Source organism: Chlamydotis macqueenii, chromosome 12 (assembly GCF_036417535.1).
Source record: "Chlamydotis macqueenii isolate bChlMac1 chromosome 12, bChlMac1.mat, whole genome shotgun sequence".
Classification (NCBI taxonomy): domain Eukaryota; kingdom Metazoa; phylum Chordata; class Aves; order Otidiformes; family Otididae; genus Chlamydotis; species Chlamydotis macqueenii.
The window spans coordinates 17997925-18020134 of NC_141567.1; the positions used below are offsets into that span (position 1 = coordinate 17997925).

The 22210-nt window shown below is 37.6% G+C and overlaps 1 protein-coding gene across 4 annotated transcripts in view; it reads right to left on the bottom strand.

Annotated features, from left to right (window-relative positions):
- Positions 1-22210, bottom strand: part of UBE2Q2 (ubiquitin conjugating enzyme E2 Q2) — a 51959-nt gene that overhangs the window by 24710 nt on the left and 5039 nt on the right. For 3 of the 4 annotated variants that reach the window (XM_086757004.1, XM_086757002.1, XM_086757003.1), the window contains exons 2-4: positions 9805-9909; positions 2750-2854; positions 1015-1071 (exon numbers count right to left, since the gene is read on the bottom strand). In XM_086757004.1, coding sequence (XP_086613130.1) covers positions 1015-1071; positions 2750-2854; positions 9805-9909 — 267 coding nt within the window. Of the gene's footprint in view, positions 1-731; positions 819-1014; positions 1072-2749; positions 2855-9804; positions 9910-22210 lie in introns of all 4 variants that reach the window. The other variant, XM_086757005.1, reaches the window with a different exon arrangement.

The following is a 22210-nucleotide window of genomic DNA, read 5'->3' on the forward strand; positions in this document are numbered from 1 at the left end:
AACTGGACTAGATTACAAGTTGACAATACCAGTGCCACGCACAACACCATCTGACAATAATTAAAAATAATGACAGACACGACAAATTTTTTTTTCTAAACTAACTTGAACAGAGTGCAAAAGGTTACTTACAAGACTGCAAGCAACAAGAGTCACGTATGCTCCCACATCCTGCTACAAACTACCTTTACAGAAACTCTGGCTCCAACAAATGCGGTCTGGATCAGACTAAATATGGTGTAAGAGAGGCTGCTTCAAATTAATTCCAAAACATGGGTAATATTAGATCTTTTCTAAAGAAAGACCTTCTATTCAAAGAACGAGTTGTTCATTCTTACTACACATCCTCTTTATTAAAAATCTAAATCTGCAGCAGTCAGAATAGTTCTCCTATAATAAGGCTATTAATAGTGGTTTAAAAAGTAAGCATCTTGGGGCTATTCTAACGTGTTGTAGAACTAATTTAAAGGGATGGTTCTCCCACAGTAAAAAGTTTATTAAAAGGAGCACCGTATTGCCAGACAGTGACATAAACCTCTTCAATTTTAGTGCACCTGTTTCGGATGTCCTTCCATTTCCTTCAATGTATTATAGTTAAAAACTAGCTCACTCTAATACCTCAGCAAACTGATTTACTCTTAGCCAGCCTGCTTCAATTTGGGAGGCACTTTCAATTGTATCAGAGCCAGTTCATATGCTGCTTGAAATAGGATTTAACAATGTAAACTTACTGATTTAGCACACAATGTTATGTATTGTTTGACTAAAGCAGAAACAGATGTCCAATTCTCTGTATCCAAGTACCTCACAGCTGAGATCTAGGTTTAAGAAGAAAATTTCACTAGTTTTGGTCGTTGAAGTGAAAGCTAACATTAAGGCAAACATCCAAATTTTTAACTATATTTTCTTGTTGAACTCTAGAGAGATTACACTTAACAGTTTGGCTTAATAATTAGCCAGCTACTGCACTAGAATTCCACTAGATGAGGATAACAATCTCATATATGCACATACTTCACCCATATCTTCTTCTTCCTCCTCCTCTGAAGTAACTTCTTCCGTTGTTCCATTCTGCAATACAACAATGAGGTTTCTGCATAAATTGTGCTTATGTTTCTTTCTTTCAAAAACAGGAAGTCTACTATCAAAGAGAAAGCAGTATATATGAAAGTTACACTTATCAAGGTCTGCAAAGGACTGAAGTTTAATGTGAAAGATACTTCAGGAAAGCATCTTTGTGTATGACTGTGAAGAGAGTTTTGCCTGAAACAAAGATAAACAGAATGTCACAATTAACTTCACATTAAGCTCTAAGTGGGAACTTCAGATTCAGATAAGGATACCCTATTCTGAGACAGTGACAAATGTAATAAACAAGTCAAGTGTTTATAACTCATGATCGGATCATTGCTGATTAGAATCCACATACATGCTAGACCTCTAAAAAGAAAAGAAACTCAAACTTTAGACCTCTAAAATTTAATAGATTTTCATCTCACTACCTAGAACTTCTATGCAACAACTACTATCACCATATAGCCACTGTTATTAGATTATGTAATAAAATACTAAAACAACACATTGAGTTAAATTTTCATGGCCTTCTATTTCAGGATACCACTTCAAACTCAGGAAGTCTGAGCTGCAGAAACCTTCAGGAGCGTTCCAATATGCTTGTGCTGTGCTTACTCTTCCTTGGGCAAAGAAGGAATGCCACTGCTGTAGACAATGCAGGGAACCAGATGGATCTTTGGTCTGACTTACTAAGGCCACTTTTACTTAACTTGCAAATTATCTAACAGTTCTGGCTAAGAAACCTTCCATGAATTTGTGTGAAATTCAAAGCATAAACAATACTCTTCAACAAAGCTACTTCCTCATACTAGAGGCCTATCGCCTTTCAGTTGCACTGCTATGTGGGTGACTGAGAAAAAAGACCTATAGGATTATAATTTGGCACATGTCCAAAATTAAGCAAGTTATTTGTCATTACTATAGTACTGTCACCACAGGAAAACCATCTGTTACGCTACAGGAGTTATTAGAAATCATGTCATCTTAACATGTATAAGCAAAAGAAGATACCATAATCTTATTAAAAACAAAAAAAAAAAAAAAAAAAAAAGAACAGTTACTGTCAGTTACCAGTTCTGTTTTCAGCACAACGCAAAACATTTTAGTTAACCAGAACATTTCACAGCTCTTCACAACTCTTAATTTGTCAAGTGCACAAGAAGCAAACAAGGCACCTCAGATACTCCCTACCCAAAGTAGCATATGGTCTTGATACCCCATGTCTCTGCAAGGGACTGAAGAGGAAAGAAAACATCAATAGTAGTTCATCCAACTGCACACTGTGAAACATACACTTTTCAAGGAAAAGCAAACAGCGTTCAATCACATTTACATTTCCAAAAAAAAAGTAAATTTAGGAAGCACTAGGAATGCACAGTAATTGGCTTGAACAGCATTTAGGAAGGAATTAAACTGACAGCACTGGTATCACATACACACCTTCCAATGACACAGAAACTCCAAAGGAATTCTGTAATATTATCACACCGTTATTAAATGGATTCTGCAAATGAAATTCAGATTGAGGACACCATAAGCAACAGTGCTTCACATCTCAGTTCTGGCTTACACAATGTTTAATCATTCCCACATCTTGTTTCCTGGAGTTGAAAAAACAATTTCTTAATTGCCATAAGGAGGTGTCCGCAGATAAATTAAAAGCTTTTTCATTTACCTGTCCAGCTGGTAATGGTTGATCTAACATTTCAACATCTGGATGCTGAGGAAGATTATATAATCTGCAAAGGTCACATATTAATCGCTTCAGCTGTTGAAGAAGCTATAAAAAAAGAAAACATGGAAAGTCCTATTTAAACCAAAGCACAAAACAATGTATTTCTTCACCTGTTGGTACTGAACTTTCAGTCAGTGTACAGCTTTTAAATCCACATACACTGGAATAAAGTTTAAAAGATCCCTCTTTTTCTCTGTAGTCATTGTAATAAAATCCCCACAATGGGAAACCAAGGATATGGTAAGTTAAAGATGGTTCCCATTCATCTCCTCACGTCAAGTAAAGAAAGTCATGAGCAAAAAAAAATTCAAAAATCTGCTCTGGCAGCATCATCCATTCCAGGCAAAGGTGTCTCATCTACAAATCATTAGGGAATAATCAAGGGGCCATATTCCATGAGACAAGATGGTCCAATTCCAGTTTCCTAGGTTAAAGAACCATGCCTTCAAAAAAACAAGGAGGAACAGTCTGATTTTCCACGTCCTGAATCCCTTTCTAAGGCACACCAGTGAGGCACCAGAAGACAGACAAACACTGTACAAGGCATAGAAACTAGCCAGCCTCTGAGCTAGAGCCAAGTACTCTGCCTGCCGTACCTTGTATCGGGTTGTGGCACAGTCTGTTACTATCACTGATTTCTGTTTACAGCTTTCAGTGTTACATTGACTGTGTTTTGTACCACCTTTCAATCACAGACCATCTTTCAATCTGCTATCCAGAAAATAAATTTAGTTGTGCAAAAGTAGAGAATTATTAAGTTTGCTTCTTTATCACCATGCTAATTAAGTTGATTGCCATAGCTGTTAACTTTCTCTAGGCAGCCTCAGATTCCTAGTTAAGACAATAAAAGACTGAAAAGTTACAAAATGCAATAGTACATCATCGTTAACTATGTCAGAAAAACAAAGAAAAAACTGCAAAATATGTCTGCAAGATTCATTATTTGCAGAATAACATCCTAGACGAAGCCTGCAAAAATTATACATCTGTCTATGGACTTTTCTTCCAGATACCAAATGGAATTTGTCTTGCCACTTGTAGAAGGTAGTGTGCAAGCGCCACTTCTGCATACATACCCTTCAGCACTACTAGTAGTTATGCTAGAGCAGCAACTCCCACTCCACTTAAAGCATCTCTCCATAAAGGAGGGAGAGTCAGGCAATGTGGCCCTGCCCAAGGTACAGCATAGACTGTATGATCCTGAAAGAATGATACCTCTACAACACTATTTCTTACAATATACAATAAATTAAGGCATCCAAGAAAAATCCAGTCACTCCAAAATATTCTACGTGTCTAAAGCCTTGATACTGGCCAGTTTAAATGCTCTTACCTTACCCTACTGTAAGTGAAAATTCAGCCCCTCCAGGGTTAAGAACTCATTTCCAAGCCCAAATCACCAGCAGTGATAAGCAAATGTTGCCTTTATGCTATCTGAAAGCTTCAGTGCTTTTCCCTTCTCCAGCAGAATTCAACGTTCCTGCTTAATAGGAATGTTATTGATTCACTGGAGGCCATGAACTGACATACCAGGCTGCATTACAAGAACCACGATGTTCTCTCCTATCACACGACGTCTGCTGTTTCTGCATCATTCCTGCTATCCTTAACTCAAAAATAAAGCAGATGACACCAAAAAAAGTGGTGTATCAGCAACACATTTCTTGTGAGTATATACAAAAGATCTGATAGTAGTTCATGTGGCCAAAAGCTTTCTGTAACAATCACACTCCTCGTCAGTGTTAAGACTCTACATCTACTTGAAACTTCCTGGGTGCCTGAAACATTAGGAAATCCTGTAGCAGGCAGAAAGCAGGTAAAGAAATGAAGAAGTTAGTTGGTAGACAGAACCATAGGTCTTAGAGCTATTATTCTCTATATGCATACAATGCTTCAAGTTGCACATTTTGTTGAGAAATTTTTTCTCTGCACAAACAACACTGTCTCATGAAAAGCTGGAATATAAACTATGAAATTTAAGGAATTGTAATTTTTCTCACATAGCTATGTAAAGCTAGGCATGCCATTAATTTATTTACATCTGTTGTGAAGCATTCAAAAAATCTAAATGGGGAGGGAAGAACACCACCAGCATCTGGCTGGTCCAAAGCTTGGAAAAGCAGATAAACACAATATTAGATGCGTCTTTACAGAAAGAGAAAGTAAGAGCTGGGAAGAGAGTTAAGAACTGCTTGCTGCCACGCTTCCTCCACTCCCCATCCTCTTCATAGGAAGTCCTGTCACCTGAATTGAAATTCAGGAGTCGTCTTTGCAGCCAGGACCTAGCACATTGTAAAATTCTCTCACTTCTGAACACAGCACCACTGCAAGTTACACAAGCACTCTCAAAGCAACAAACTGCTGGTGCAACCTGGACCAAATTACACAAGGGGCTGTGCCTGAAGAGGTATCACCCTGCCTCTAGCAGCACATTTTCACCTTCTCATTTGTACTGGCACCAGAGATCACTCAACCGTGACACAACTTAGAAGCTTCAAGGCAAATCAATTCCTTGTGTGCTTCAGCACATAAGCACCAATTTCACTATAAAGGAGAAGGTAGGAATGTGCAGCTGAGAGCAGGGACCTCCCTTCCTTAGCAGCAGTCTACACTTCAGGCTTAGCTTAATGCAGCTGTCAAACTGCAGTTTCAATTTTATAGACAATTTTTTTTAACTTGATGTCAGTTTCTACAACCTCCAAAGGTGGTGGCAGAGAAGCTGATCCTGTCTCTACAACCCTTCTTCCTTATTGCTATGTTATTTCCACCACAGGAATCCATTTCATACCTTTGATCCTTCTGCCATGGATCACCATTATCCCTCATGCTCTGCTCACATGTACAAAATATCACAGGATAATTTGGGCTGAGAGGCACGTCTGGAAGACATCTGATCCAATCCCCTGCTCTAAGCAGGGCCTAGTATGATTTGGTATGTGTTAACGGTACATGAATAGACTGTAGCAAAAAAGAGAGCAAATTTCTGCCATGTATTAATAGTTTAAATGTATTTCCAGACGAATTTCACATGCGTGGCTAATGTAAAATGAATGTGTAACACACATGCTTTGCTGCTACTGAAGAGAAGTGGACTATTGGTATATCAAGAGTTTCCCTGGAATACAAACTGCTTAAAGCAGAAACTAAACAGCAACTAAAATGCATCATCCACAGGGTATTAAAGGAGCAGGTAAATAGCCTGCATAAGGTAAATGCCCAAGTGACCCAATACAATGACAAAACTATAAAGTAATTGTCTTGATTATTAATTAATATGGACAAAAAATATTAAAATGCAATATATACATCTATAAGCTTTAATGCTTCAGGAATTCTGAGAAGTTGATAGTTCTTACGGGCACCACAATGGTGTTTTAGAACACAAAACCACCTCTTAGAATGTTTCATTTCCTGCGTTAACATCTTACAAATCTGAAAACTGTTTAGAACAATTTTTCTGAAACCTATCCCACATTAGGAGGTCTTTTTACGCAAGAAGAGATCTTCCTATCTTTCCAGTATGAAAGCACTAACAGTTTTAGGATATCATTAATGATATTAATATACTACTGGGTTCACTATGAACCACCTTGTTTTCCAATTAGCAAGAAACACGGACTGAAGAAGTACAGCCTAAGTATACAGATACTTATTCTTCTACATGTATCTATATACACATATATACACACACTATCTATATGTCTAGAAAAAAAAAATAAATGAATCAACACGTAGTAGCCCACCACCAAAGGAAATTGCTGAAGAGGAAACAGAGAGAAGAAATAACTGCCATCTGGAGTGTGACCACTACTTCGCTATCAGGTAGTCTGACAGTAACTGGCCTCATGCATTTTCAGCAGCCTTCGGCAGCTTCAGAAAGTAAAGCAAAGCTGCTTCCTGCATTTTGTCTCTATGATCCCCAATATATAATTAGCTGCTGCAACATTGTTGTTTTCAAGAGCCAACATTCTTTCCTGAAATGCCATCATGTGAGACTAAATCTAAATTCTTAATACAGAAGCAGTGTGCTTACGGACAGCAGCTTATCCAAGCTGTACACAGACTTACGCCAGGAATTCTATACTTTCGAAGTCTTCTATGCAAGTTTAAGCCCTCAAGGTTTGTAGAGTGTGAGAATTAAAGTTATCCATCTGAATTCAAGTCCATTTCACTCGTCTTCAAAAAGCAAACATCCAAATCATGTATAGTTATATTTAATAACCCATGAAGTTTGAAACTTCAGGCTTGCAACTATAACTTCCATTGTATTAAAAAGAACAACGAAATTGAAGTAGGATTTGTCTTTTGCATGGCACAACCACTAAAAGGCAGCTACCAGTTCCAGCTACCTACCAAGTCTAATGCAGTGCTGATTTTTGGATCCAAAAACAAATTCGGGAGACACCAAAGGGCAGAAAGAATTCTGCAGCCCCTTCATCTGCTGACTGGAACTTGTTCAATATGAGCAGTCAAGCTGCTAAAGTCTCCAAACCTTATGCCATCTATGCTGATCATGTTCTTAACAACCTTTCAACATTTTCAGTGTCCGGAGGAATTTTCAAGGCAAAAAGCACCATCCTGATGCCACAATAACATGCAGTTTCAGACTCACAGAAGACTTTCAGAGAAACGTGCATAATTTTAACATAGACAAAACAGTTTTCCTTTTACCATGTCAAATGACAAGGCTTCCACGTATATATATAGCCCTGTCAAACTTTTAAGCCTGAAGAGCATGTTCTTCAGCTTCCTAAAGAGCTGATACCTGTCAAAAGTTACAAAGCAAGTAGAAAGGGCAGAGTAATACCTGCCTACATTGGGGTATGTATGCCAGCAGTGCTTTTAGCATGTTTGCTGTGCTCAGCTGAGCTCCTGGAAGAGTTCAATGCAGTTTCCCCTTCAAAATTTGGCTGTTCCAAGAACTTTATGCGTCTAGAGCAACATGGCACAAGCGATTCTTTAGTTGCAATAAGTTAAATGAAAACTGGTTTGAAACACTGTAGAAGTCTAAATTGAACTAAGTAAGTTTTTAGGAGATTGTGTGATAAATCAGAAGCCTCTGGATTTCTACAGGTAGTCCCTTCCTACTCTGCTCCAAGAAGCCTGTGTGTGAGTTGCTCCAACACCCTTGAACCAGAAGGAGGGAGTTGCAAGGGGAAAAGTTTGGGGGGTGGGAGGCGGGAACAAACCAAAAAAAACCAACCCAAAACCCATAAAGCCAAGCCTTTTGAGCCAAACAAAGAAGTCAGATTTTGTAGTTGAAGTATTTGTCAACCACTCCCATCTGTCTTCATCTTGGCATAACACGATGTGGCATGGATTCCTGAGAAACCCATAGGCCATCCACAGGTGCCTATTACATCAACCCATCAGCTTTTGCATGGGCAAGTACAATCTTGATATCAGAAGCTTTTTTTTTTTTATGACATACATAAGCGCTCTACGTGTACGTGGAATTCAGCACAGCAGGTCCTATGCATGTTTGTGATGAAGCTTTCTACCCTACTGCAAGCAAACCTGCAGGTAGTTAAACACAGGAAATACCTTGTTTAAAACCTTTAGTGTGAAGTCACTAACCCCACCAGCTTCAAGCTGGAGAATCTTCCAAAAGGCATATTTAAGAAAAAAAGTTGATTTGGCCACATTTTCCACTACTATACTGTTGTCTTTCTAAACAGAAGTCACAAACACAGAGAGATCTGTAATATTCTAGCAAATGTAGTCTAAAGTTTAGATTGCAAGAAGAAAATATACAACTGATATGTGTCTCCTGTACCAGATCCAACACAATGCATTAAAACACTAATGTTCCTCTGCAATATCCCTTTGTTTTTAACTACAGCAAGGCACATGAGGACTCCCACTTGCTTGTTAGTTTTCTAATTACTTCTGATAGAAGTCAAACGCATTCTAAATACTGTCTAGAAAAAAAAAGTTACATATCCTTATCTAAATTCGAGTATGCTCAATTAGCATTAAAACAATTTAATAAGAACATTCCAAATTTTTTTCAAACCCATGCAAATACTAAGGCCAGCACACAATCCATGAAAGAAGTACTATTCTGGAATACTGTTTTTTTTTTTTTTTTTTTTGTATGCATCACATGCATGCATGCATTCCTGTATACAAAACTAAACAAAAAATGTGAAAATAATCTGTTAATAAAGATAATCCTTAAGGGCTATTTAATACCCATAAAGTTGAATTTGGAGAGGAAAAATACCACTTTTAATCACTGAATTTGTCAGTAGGTTGCAATATTGCTCTTTGTGGAACAAAGTACATTTGTGCTGAATTTTTTCCTCCAAGTAATATTCAATGACACTTTCCTACATAGAATGGGAATTTATATCTATACACACACACACACACATATATACACCCACACAGAGCTCCTATCACTACATCAAAAGGGTACCCAACATATAATGCCTAATAGTTTTCTGAAACACAAAACTACCATTAGCATCTGTGCAAAGGTTTTCTTTAAATAGCAATCAAAGTTGCAACACTGTTCAAACTTATCACTACCTAAGGAACATTCTGATGAACCAGAAGCTATCAGGTCAAGTCACGAACTGAAAGTCATTACTGAAACCAGGAATTCTTTCTAACAGTTACCATTACAGCCATGTTTTGCAGAATATATAATCTCAAGAACACAAAGCTTTTGCCTCCATAATTGATCTCTGTGCAGAAGATCTGTTTTATTCTGTAGTTTCAAGTTCTCAAGCATTCCAATGTTTAATTATTTTCAGAAAACCCTAAACTGTCTAATTATTAGGGCTGAAACTTAACTTCTTTTAAACAGTAATCATTTAAATCATCATGTCCTCCTTGCCCCAAATCTTTTTGGTTCATATGCTTCTGGAAGAGAAACTTGTGTTTACAACCCACCCCTCCCCAAAACAGTCCCATAACTGAGCTAATTTAATTGCTTGTTAATGTGACAAAGCTAACTACCACCCAAAACAACCAAAACACTTGCTCACCAGAGTATTGCTCTTCTTAATGTCTTCTAAACGCTCCAAGACTGATGTCAGGTTTGGGTCATCTGATTCTACAAACCATATTGGCGATGACGACGGATAAGACTCCTGTTTAAAAAAAAAAAAAAAAACAAAAAACAAAAAACAAAAGACCCAACAAATAAATAAACAAAACCCCCATAAAGCTTTTAAAACTCATTCAACCCCAAAATTTCACAAACATTAAGAGCATCTTTTATCTTACTCTAAGTCAGGTAATGCAGCATTTTTAGGCAACACAGGAGAAGTTGAAAGAAATAAAGTCAACTGGTTCTTCTAGTATTTGATCCTATTTTCATATTGATCAGATGATGGACATACATAAGAATCAGTGCTGAAAAGTTAAAAATCTTGGACGCAAGTGGAGTAGGAGGGAGAAACTTAGAAATGCGGTACAGGTGATTATTACTTGAAAGTGGAAACACTAGTAGTACACATCAAAGAAAAAACTATGTTGATTCCAATTTTTCATAAAAATATAGATTCTTCCTGTGAAAGCAACAAAACCTAGAGTTTTCAGATTTCCTTCTCAAACAGGATTATCCAAACTGTCCTAGCACTAACCCTCAAACCGAAGCAACATAGCTCAAGTCTCCTGCCTTGGAGGACAAGTTAACAGGTAGATCATGATGCCAGAAATCTGGAATTTTATCTTTGTACCATAGAATGGTTTGGGTTGGAAGGGACCTTAAAGATCATCTAGTTCCAATTCCCTGCCACAGGCAGGGACACCTTCCACCAGACCAGGTCATCAAGGCTCACAGAGGACTTTCCACCGTTGCAAGATTTCTCAAACAATATATTGCATACAACCCTATCAGGAAAGCTTACAGAATAACTTTCTTCTATCAATAGAGTCCTAGAGTTGTTAGGCAGGTGGCAAAACACATCCTAGTGACAGTGAGATCAAATGAGTTCACAGGATTAGATGTGGACTCGATTTTCCAGAACAAGCCACGGTTAGGGCACATATAACATATGGAACTGATGTGGCCCACAACCGCTCATACAACCCATAATAAGTGACTTTTCTGTCACTAAGTTGCCACAGCACTCAGCCCTTCAAAAGGTGCTAGAAAGACCTTTGCTATGAAAGGGTAAATGGAAGTCCTTTGCCTCTTCTTTAGGTGTTTCAAAAAGCGATTACTTTTTTTTTTTTCCTAACACAGGTTTGGTAACACTGTAAGGACGGAGGAAACCACATCACTTCCAACTCAACAGTAAGCGCCCCTTTGACATGTTTGGGTATTTTTTGTTGTTGTTGTTGTTCTAGTTATTTAAGGCATTCTCCACTTCTCATTCATTCAATTAAATTCTAGTAGCTGAGAACAAATTGCTGAGCCTCACTTTTATCACCCAGATATTATCTTCATAACCCCAGATCTTACAAAATAACATGAGGGATTTTTCACTCATTTCCCTCGCTGCAGTTTAAAAGGAAAAATTCCATATTTCTCATTCCAGAGACAAGAAATCATGCTTCATTCTTCAACACTTAAAAGTGTCAAGGCTCTTACTAGTTCTGTAATAGATGACTCCAAAACGTGCACTATGCTTACGAATTTACACTCTTTCTTGATTGCATTGTACATTTTTTGCTTTATAGTTTTCAAGACAGCAGTAAGAAGTTTCACAGATGTAAGACATCATACCTGTTGGTCAGTGTTACTGTCTGATATTTAGTGATTCCCAAGCAAACTTAGCTTTAGCAAACTCTCAAAGCGCAAGTCCCAAAAGAAAAACCCAGACCTTCCTAATTCAAAGTAGCTTCTGTCATTTCAAATACGTAGAAAACTATCCATTTGAAAACTAGAGGAAGAATACCAGCATGTTAGAATTGGCTTTTACTAATACAAAGCTTACTTCCTAACCTACCTTCTAGCTGAAGTGCTCAACCTCATAAAAGAAACCACATGACTAGACGAAGGACAGCAGCTCTGGCAAAACAGATTATCACAGCAGAGCTCCCACCTGGCAGCATACTCCAGGAAAGTTCTAGCTCCAGAGATCTAAAATTCCCGCCTGTAAACTCAAGTCTTTGCATAAGCTTATTTTTAAACAAGCTAATGCCCTACCCCCAGTTTATATTTATTCTTTTTCAAATCACAGCTAAAAATATTTTATTTCTCACACTGAGGGTGATGGAACACTGGAACAGGTTGCCCAGGGAGGTGGTGGATGCCCCATCCCTGGAAACATTCCAGGCCAGGTTGGCCGGGGCTCTGAGCAACCTGATCCAGTTGGGGATGTCCCTGCTCCTTGCAGGGGGGTTGGACTGGATGACCTTTGAAGGTCCCTTCCAACCCAAACCATTCTATGATTCTACATTTTAGAAGAATATATGATATTCCCAATATAGTTATGAAAAGACAAACCGTTTACATCTTTCAGCCTCACTTCAAAGCATACCATACACAAAGCAGAGACTTTAGAATATCCATTCTTCATTATCTAAGGCCTAACATCTCAGATGTCTGTCAAGAAAGTCCAGCGCTCTACTTGCCAAGATTTTAAGGCTAAGGAAGGCAAACAGATGAGTAGTTACGTGTGGTTTAATCACTTTCTTCCTTTACCAAATACAGCACCTTGGAAAAGTGTATTTTGTCCTCAGTTTCACTTAAGACACCCCTGAAAGTCTAACCACTGTCACTGCTTGAGAAAAAAGGTTGAATTCCTAGCTGCCACTGAGCTCCAAAATCACTATTTTTAGGAGCTACACTTCATTGAAGATATTCCAGGTTTTGTACTGATAACATCTCACTTAGTTTTAATAACACGCAACCTACCTATAAAGTCTTTTGCAGTAGTGCAATATTCTTACCTCAAGACTTTCATACTATACAGAATCTTTAAACACAGTGGGGAACATCAAAAGAGAGACTCTGCTAACTATGGTCCTACTGTCTGAAGACTTGTTTAGACTAGCTATTTTTGAGATCTGAACTTCTCTGGCCAGCTCATTAAGTTAAGGGAAAAGCAATAAGGTAAACACTACTACCATGACTTCAGATTACACCAACATTCCCACCAGAAAATAAAAAGAATAAGCAAAATCCCTTCCAAGATTCATTGAGCCACCTGCTTCTTAAAATCCTCAGACTCATTAGAATAAAAATATCCTCCACATACAGTCAACATTTGGACTGTGTATGCACATTCTCGTAACACGTATTTCTGCTATTTCTGCCTTTTTTTTTTTTCTTCAATCAAGCATCTGTTGATTATGTTACTCCACATTTAAGTAAGTCTATTAATTGCAATGATTTATAGAAGATAAATGTCTGTCAGTTCACTTTTCTAAACCGTACCTGGAATCTGAAAGACTGCTTACAGAACGAAACTCAACTCTTCACTGTCTATGTTCTTCTTTTCTGACAATACTGTCCTTTCTCCACCAGAAGGACTTAATGAACAAACCCACAGGAGGACATTCACTGGTTGCAATCAGTATCTATTATCCCAGTTTGGGGGGCCTACACAAAAATCTCCTCCAAAACACTTGCAGCAAATCCTTTGTCAGACTGATAGTGCAGATTTGATGATCAAGCAATCCCACTACATGTTTAAATACGTTACAGTGACTACTTGAATGTGCTGATGCCTTCTGCACTGAATGACAATCCTTCCTCATTCTTTTTCACATTCCAACTCATTCCATTTTTTCGGAATGAAAGCGAGTCCTGCTGTATGGGAGACAACATACTAGGATTTGATACTGCCTGCATTATCAGTGCACATATGAATTACTATACCCTGAAAATTATTAAATGTTCAAATTTTTAGTCTGCTTCAGCTTTTGAAACATGAAAGGGAACAATGCATTTATTAGAAAGGCTTTTCTTAAACACTCACCCATCTGTATCAGAAAAGATTTCAAATTTTAGACTTCTGGAATATACATATTTAATTGCATATTCCAACTTCTTCACAACAGATGCTTAATATTAAAATAGAAGTTCAATCAAACTTCCAGTTTGCTGCAACATTTTTTAATTCTTCAGAATTACCAATAAATACATTCATTTAACTTAAAAGCATAAATGGCACTAAGTTTCTTTAGATCTGTAAGTAATCTATATTTTTGGAACAGCTGAGTTTCACGAGGATATGAGTCACTATGCTTTGAAATACAGAATTCACACACAAACTTCAAACATTCTGATCCTGAGATACAAACAAGCTCATAAATTTGTAACACCATAGCATGCAATGAAAAACTAAGTTTGTGGTTTGTAAGGTCAAACAACTGAACTTCACATGAGCTAATTCTGTTGAAAGAATTATGTCAGCTTTTTCTTCCATATCCGCATCCTACAGAGAGAAGAGATGGATCTGAGTTGTTATGACATGTAAGGAACACAAGCCTCCTAGACACGAAGAGGACATTTAATGAGAGGAACCCAGATTAGCAGCTATTTTGCTATTCATTCTCATCAGCTAAAAAACCCCATTATTTGTGGCTTTTCACTACACAGCTGACAGAGTGATTTTGTTTAACATAGCTTAGCTGCAAAAGTATTGCCCATATCAAAGGCTTGAGACCTTTTATGTAACTGCTGTAACATTACATTTTTCTGCTCTCTACAAGCAAAAGCAAAAACTCATCCCAAGAGGCAAAGGCTACAACGCTTAGATTTGGGCAGCTCCCACAAGCTAATGCATGCTGTACAGCTTGGAAAACTAATGCAATTGCTCGGTAAGATGTGACATGCCCAGATGACGTCACACCTAGTACGAACTGAAGCCTGAGGACAAAGGCTGAATGTTTACAGGCAACACAGATACAATTACAATTCATGGGATCATCACTTCTAGAGAGCCTTTGTATTAACACCAGGAAAGATCGCGAGCTTTGTCAACACAAACGCTTCTGTAGCTTCTGTAACTGAATGCAGTAAAATGATTTAGCCTACTAATAAATATACAAATACAAAGAGAATGAAGCTCTGCACTCCTGGCACTGGAACAACTTCAAAACCTATCAAATCATTTAGTAAAGTCACAACATAGTAGAATACACACAGGATCTCACGGTTCATTGCATCCTCTGCAAGAAGGTCTAATTATATTTTACTAACAATTTTGCTTACCAAAAGAAAAAGAAAAAAGAATCTGGAAAAAAAAAAAAAAAAAAAGCAAAAAGTGACAGAAGATAGCAGGAACACATACATCATTAAGGCAGCTTTTCCTGGGTAGAGATCTGTCATCTAAGTACATCCTATCTAAGCTTTCTCATCCTCAACAATGAGGCTGTTTTACTTGGAGTGTTACATAATCTTTATCCTGTTCTATAAAGCTACAGCGACACAATTTTGATGTAAGAGACTTTCAAATGAGCTATTTCTAAATTACAATACGGTTGAAACTGTGAAGTTGCTAACTTAAAAGAAAACATCTTGCTTACGTTCCTAAGATTAGAACAATCTGTATACACAGTCTGCTATGAGGTAATAGAGTAATCACATCTCCTAGCACACAACAGAGCCATTTTATCACAGCCAAGTGGTAGGAAAACACATTTAAACACACATTTTCAGCATCATTATTTAAAATCGCAATTATATGCTGACAGTTCATCTTCTTTAATTTCCAGGTGATCTTAGTTTGAAAAAGTGGGTTTTTTGCTTTTAAAATTCCTTAGCACACTGGCTGAACAGAATTCAGCCAATTCGATTTCTTCTCTGTTTTTTTTCAAAATCTCCGTCACCGACAGAACCTAGTTCTGTTCTTTTTACACCAGCCACAACAGACTTAACTGATTTTCGTACCAGCACTTCTAACTTTCACCTTCTCAGTTACAAATTTTTTTTGTCCACCTCCCTTTACTTTCAAATAACAGAATGTCAAACCCCCAGATCTTTTAAACAGCTTAATTGTTTTGAGAAATCTAGCAAAAGATCATTCTGTCTCACACAAATCTTGGCAATGAAGTAAGTAATCCTAATGTAACAAGACATTTCAGAGGGCTAATAAAGTCTTTTTAAGGTAAATACATTTGCAGCTATAAACACAAATCAAGTAATTGATCTCAAATCATAGATGGCTTTCCCTTAGCAGACACCTTGATGCTACCAAATTTTTTTGAATTACATAGGAGAATTAGATTTTTTTTTTTTTTTTAATAAAATCAAGTCCCACCAGTTAGGGATCATATACACATCCTACATGAACATTCAGAAAAAAGTATTGAAGGTTGGAGTATACAATTAGCTACAATTTAGTACATATTATTTGAAATTATTAGTCAATCATTCACCACTAAATAATCTTTCACCTGTGTCAACCTGTCTATACAGGAAAAAACAAAACCAGAATTAATATTAACAAAAATATCAGGACTTGAGAAGATATTCTCAAAGCTAAAGTTCAGCTTGATGATTTTAAAACACTAGTACTTACAGCTTCTTAAAAGAGTATTAGCTGTGGTTACACAACTGACAGACTGCTTCCCATTATTAGCAACCAAATTTTCCAAAGGCAGCTTAAGATGCAAGTAAGCATTTTCTAACACTATGTACTTGAATGCCCATGAAATCTGCAGACTAAGAACCTTTACAAGTCAGCAGATTGTCATCTACCTTCCCATCCCATTCTTTATCATAATTTAAAAAAGACAGCATGAAGAGTCACTTTCAAGTTGAGTTTTTTGAAACTTCATGGGAAGTAGTCCAAATAAAACTATTTTCCAGAAACCTCAAATTACTAAAACCCCAAAATTTTGTAATCTCAAACATCCAGACATCACCATTTACAGTGTTGTACAGACTGAATTATTCAACATATTATTAAATTCCAACACAATATCCAGTTGAAGTAAAAATTTGCACTTTTAGATATAAGAGAACTGTCATTTCTTTAAGAATCTAACAGTTCAGGAAAATATATGCAAAGGGAGGTTTAAAAATAAAATTTAATATTATGGCTAGAGATGAAGCAAAGAGAATTTTACCCACCTCTACTGAACAAAGGGAAAACATCAACCTGCTTTTCCAGCAGGTTACGATTGTATACAACATACTATTAACTTGCTCAATGTACATAAACAGGACATCTTTTATTCACTAGAGTTCACTGAAACAGATCTTTAATTGTTTCTATACCATAGAAAGCAACATTGTAATAGCTTTACTTTTCCTACACTCTTCCTGAAGTCAAAGCCTGACATGCTCAGTTCAGTGAGAATCCTTGCTACAACTCATGCACTTGCTAAGACACCAAGTTCAACTCACTAAAATGCACGTGTATCTCAAACATAGAAAGTTATTGTAATCAAGTTTAATGACTGTCTTCATAGCAACAGCCTATACAAGACCATCCCAGACAAAGTTGCATGCTTTGGTCAGACCCCTGGAGACTACAAGAGCTTAATCACCTTGCACACTTAGGGGAGGAAGGTGAAAAGAATCCCATAATCCTGTTCTATGTAGGTTCATGCTAATATGCTCACCACTGCAGAATTGCAGACCTTCAGGAGCGCATTAAAACAATACAGCTAAAAGGGCCATGATTTTCCTCTCCCATACACTCTCTAGGGAATGATGCAAGTGTAGCAGAGTATGTTTTAGAATTATGTTATTAAATAAAGCCATGTTAGAGGATGCAGGGTCAAAGGCACAAGCCTCATGGAATGGAAAGACGGCAACAAACCACAGCTCTATAGGTGCCTGGAAAGTTCACTCTACAATCACAAACTGTCCCAAACAAAAATACAATTCTCTGTACTAACAACTTCTACCACTTGTAGAAGGCTACCACAAAAGTAACCACAAGGAAATGTTTCTGTTAAGAGCATACAGAACTATTATGGACACTAGTTTTGTATTCACAACAGCCATCCCCTTGGGCAGAACAAAGCAGTTTCCCTCCTGTCACATCTGGCTGTTACAGACACTCGGGCAATGGCCTGCCACTTGGCACCTTCTACAGTCACTTTCTGTACCCACGCACATGGACTACAGCATGTTTTTAAGTGAACTGAAAGACCAGATTATTAAACACTTTTTGCAATACACAGATTCAGCACCAACTGCAAGTGTCAATATTCGTAGATGGAGACCACAGCATCACTAACTAAGTATGAATAGGGAGAATATTTCAATGGGAATTCACTTGTGTAAAAATCATTCCAAAACCCCGAAAGCTTGTCACTTGCAGCTTCATCTGCACGAATTCATTTGTTCAACCCAGTTCCCTTGAAATTATTATGGAATCTTTAACTTTTTTACTCCAGATACAACTAATACAAAAAATAACATATTGAGGAAAAAAAAAAAAAATCCTGGAAAAGACTTAAGCAAATGTCGCTTTCAAATAATTTCAATGATTGTGAAGTAATCTAAGCTACTTCCTGTGTTTTACTTTCATGTCTCTATCTAGGTACATCCATTTAAATCCCTCATTGCTCAAACATCATTACCTTAGAAGAAGCCAAAACACATAAAACTGAAGCAGCAAAAGGCACAAAACATCACTTCAAATGGTCACAAACATGAACGCAGACATGGCATCATAGTTCTTCACACTTCTTACGGTCAAGTTCTTTTGGTCAAGTTTTTACAGCCAGTCATTCTTCAAACTGTTTAATCTACACAAAATATCCCAACTGCAGATTCTGATATGTGAAATTGCACATTACTCTTGGAAAAATAAGCTTATCAGACTCTCTTATCAGTTGCCACAACCTCATCCGTTCCCCTTACCACACAAAATGCAGCAGCTTACTTGCTGTAGAGTGTAACATAACTACTCAGAATTAAAATATGAACTTTGAGCATAAAAGCAAAAAAGGCACTTTTCTGACAAAAATAGTTCTTGATCTTCACTGAAACATCATCATAATGCAGCATGGCATCTATCCATTCAAAGAAATCCACAGAAAACACACTCTTAACACTTTTGTATAAACGTGAAGTAAAATCCACCAAATGTTCATGTACTGCTGCTCAAACACAACTCTTAACACGAAGCGTGCTTTAGCTAACAGCATAGCAAGTGACAGTTGTTCAAGAGCAGCGCATAGTGTCTGAAAGTGAAAACTGTTGTTGAGGGCCAATCCAGTTGAGTGAGCTAAGGAACATTCCTATGCCAATACTATTAAGAGCAACAAATAAAGTTACACATCATCCATACTGAAATTTGAGCAAAGAACACAGCAACACTGAAGACTAAGTGAGTTGCTTACTGGGAAGAAGGTTGTACAGCTGATACTAGAATCCAGATTTTTACCATAGCACCTCACAGCAGTCAAATCAACCTATCTTGCTCTTCACACACACAAGCACATCTACTGTGTGCTTGAACTCCCATCTTGACAGTTGTCAGAGGACGGTTGTTTTAGGGCCTGCAGCCACAAGAGGTCCTCTTTAAAATAAGCATTATACATGCACTCAAGCTGGCAATGGTTTAATAAGCAGTTACACACATGCACTAAAAAAAAAGTATTTTGCAAATCTGATTCTCCAATACTCTTTCTTCACCAGCAGCACAGTATCTTATGTGCCCAAATTCCTGCAGGAAGTCTTACTACTTGAAACAAATTATCAACTCATTCTAATCATCAAGAGTTATTAGTTACCTACTTCTGCAGCTATACAGACAAGGGCATTCAGAAAAGGCATCATCAAAATTAGTGTCACAAAGCCATAATAGCCAGAGAAATGGCTTTTAATATGGCTAGAACTGAAGAAGCGGTTATAAATTAGTTGCAATATGTTACCTCACTTAACTTGAAAAAGAAAGTTTTCTTAGCAGACATGCTATTGCCCTTATCTCACAGATAGTTACTCATCGGCATGCAAAATCTGATGTCACTTCTGCTGTCACCCAAAAAGTCAGGCTTCCCCCTCCTCCTCTTAATTTTCTTTACCTTAAGGAATTTACATCTTTCAAGCATTCAAATCACTCACCCCTCTTTCTATCAAAGGCAGTGGGCCCTTTCCCCCTCTCCAAGAACAACCTTCTTCATTTCCCCCCTCTCCCTTCACAAACTTGCTGTGCTCCAGACACACCTACAGATAAAAGGATTTTTTATTCTCGCTCACTAACAGGGGTCCTGCTGCTCTACTGCTCTTACACCTGAGCAGCACTTCAGCCACCACCTGCCACGTTCCCGAGCTCTCCCCTCACAGCAACACGTACACAGCTGCCCTGACTGCTACTTAGTCACTGGCCTTCAGATTAGACCCATTCAGATGGAACTTTGTCCCCAACATGCAAACTGTCAGTACGATGAAGTTCAACCAATGTTTACTATTAATAAATTAAATACCACACTCCTACCACAGTTATTTCCTACTTCAAAAATTCAAGGAAGCCTGTGGTATCTTGAACACCGCTTCACAGGAATGCTTTAATTTTTTTCTAATGCCACTATACAAGTTCTGACAGAGCTTATATTTCTTCCTTTCTGAACACACACTGAAAAAGCTATTGCAAAATCTGCAACCGTATTGAACTCTTCCTCTCAGAGTAGTTAAAAAATTAGAGATCTGGGAGAAAGGAGAACACAATCCAAACTAAATCTCAATAAATCATGCACTAACTGCTCTACAGTACTTAATACACCAGGATGTCTTGTATGCATGAGATAACAAAAAATAAACAAAACATGTAAGATCATTATTTTAATACCACACTTAAAAGATTCCAGCTGGAAGCAAGAAATCATAAGACATACACTGATATGATTGTTTCCAGTTAAGATCAACTGAGAACTATTCTGATCATATTAGCTTCAACTGTACTGAACACAGGCAGGCTAATATCAGATCTGAATGTCAAATAGCCTCTCCTTACTATAATCAGTCATTTAATTTTCCAGTTTTCTTCGATGAGCTGGTGACAGGTCATTCTCACTTCTACAAAGCTTACAGCTGAAGAAATAACAGTGGCATGCTTACTAAATCATAAACTACCACGTCTCTTAAAAATAGTATATTACCATTCATAGTCTAAAGAAGAAGAAAAAAAAAAAAAAAGAGGAAAAAAAACTACCTAAAAGCAAATAACCTGATAGTACTAAACAGTAGTCTACACTGAGGCATAACTAAAATAGTAGCTATTTCTGTTAATCAGCTTCTACAAACATCTGTTCACATCCAGAAATTTTGCCCCCAAGCCCCTTTTATTTTTTTTTTTTTAAATAATACTATTTAGAGAAGTGTCTCCATCTTTCTATCATCCATTCTGCTGAAAGGAATTTGATTTTACAAGCAAACAAACTACTTCCAGTTAGCCTGGTCCAATTGCCTCTATCTAGCTGTCACTGTAACAGACCAGACACTCATGTAGGCCCACTGGACTGACGCCGGCTCAGCTGTTGCACACAGGAGCGATCCCAAGGCTGCTGAGGACTCAGCCAGCGCTTGGCAAGCGGCTCTTGTCGGCAATGCTGGCTTCAGCAGTCTTCCCCAGCACTCACTTATTCCTATGCCCTTTGTTGTGACGGTACAGCTGTTTGCACAGCCACACAGTGAACCAGACTGGGAAATGATCCAGGTTAACAATAACCCAGTAAAGAATTTTTACATGCCAGCCAGGTCCTTAATCCAGTAAACTCAATTTTGGTCACCTCACAAGGTACAGAGCCTTTGCTGGTCTGCAAGCAGTACGTACTCTTGCTTCTTATATCATAAGAAAGGTCTCTGATAAGGCCAACCACCAGTACTCCAATTTTGACACAAAGTAAATATCATTTGCAACACAAATCAAAGTCAACCATTAGACCCCATCAAATGTCTGTTAGGAAGTAGCCCTACTCTAAGTCAGTCTCTCAGAAACAAGCGAATACGAAGAAACATACAGAAACTACCAGGTATCTCTTTTACAAAAACCTCCTGAACCGTTAACATGAGAAAGCATGCTGATTTGAAAGAACATTATTCTTTTCATAAAACTTCTTTTAATTATCAAAGCACAGGTAGAACTCTTTTGAGAACCACAACAGTCCCAGTTCTGAAATTATTATATCATTAACTCACATGAGTAACCCATTTGAAATAAGTGCAATTTCCTGTATATTAAAACCTCAACATTTCTATTTGAAGCCCACCGTTGTGGCTTTCTAGGATATTTTAGGAGCACTTCATACATCACAGAGAGAGCAGAACAATTGCCTGCAAAGTCCTGAAGTACCGGTTACGGCCCTTCCCACATAGCACAACTCAGCTGCGGCATCAGAAAGTAATGTACGTCTTCAAAGACAAAAGATTCCTCCTACTCCTTTCCGCAATATTCTTTTTCCAGTTACAGTCTTGGTATAAAAAGAGAAGTTAAAATCCTCACTCTTTTCTTAATTTTTTTGTTTGCTTAATTTTGGTTTGTTAACTAAAACAAGACTAACTTCTCAATTTCTATTGCATTAGTTACGTTC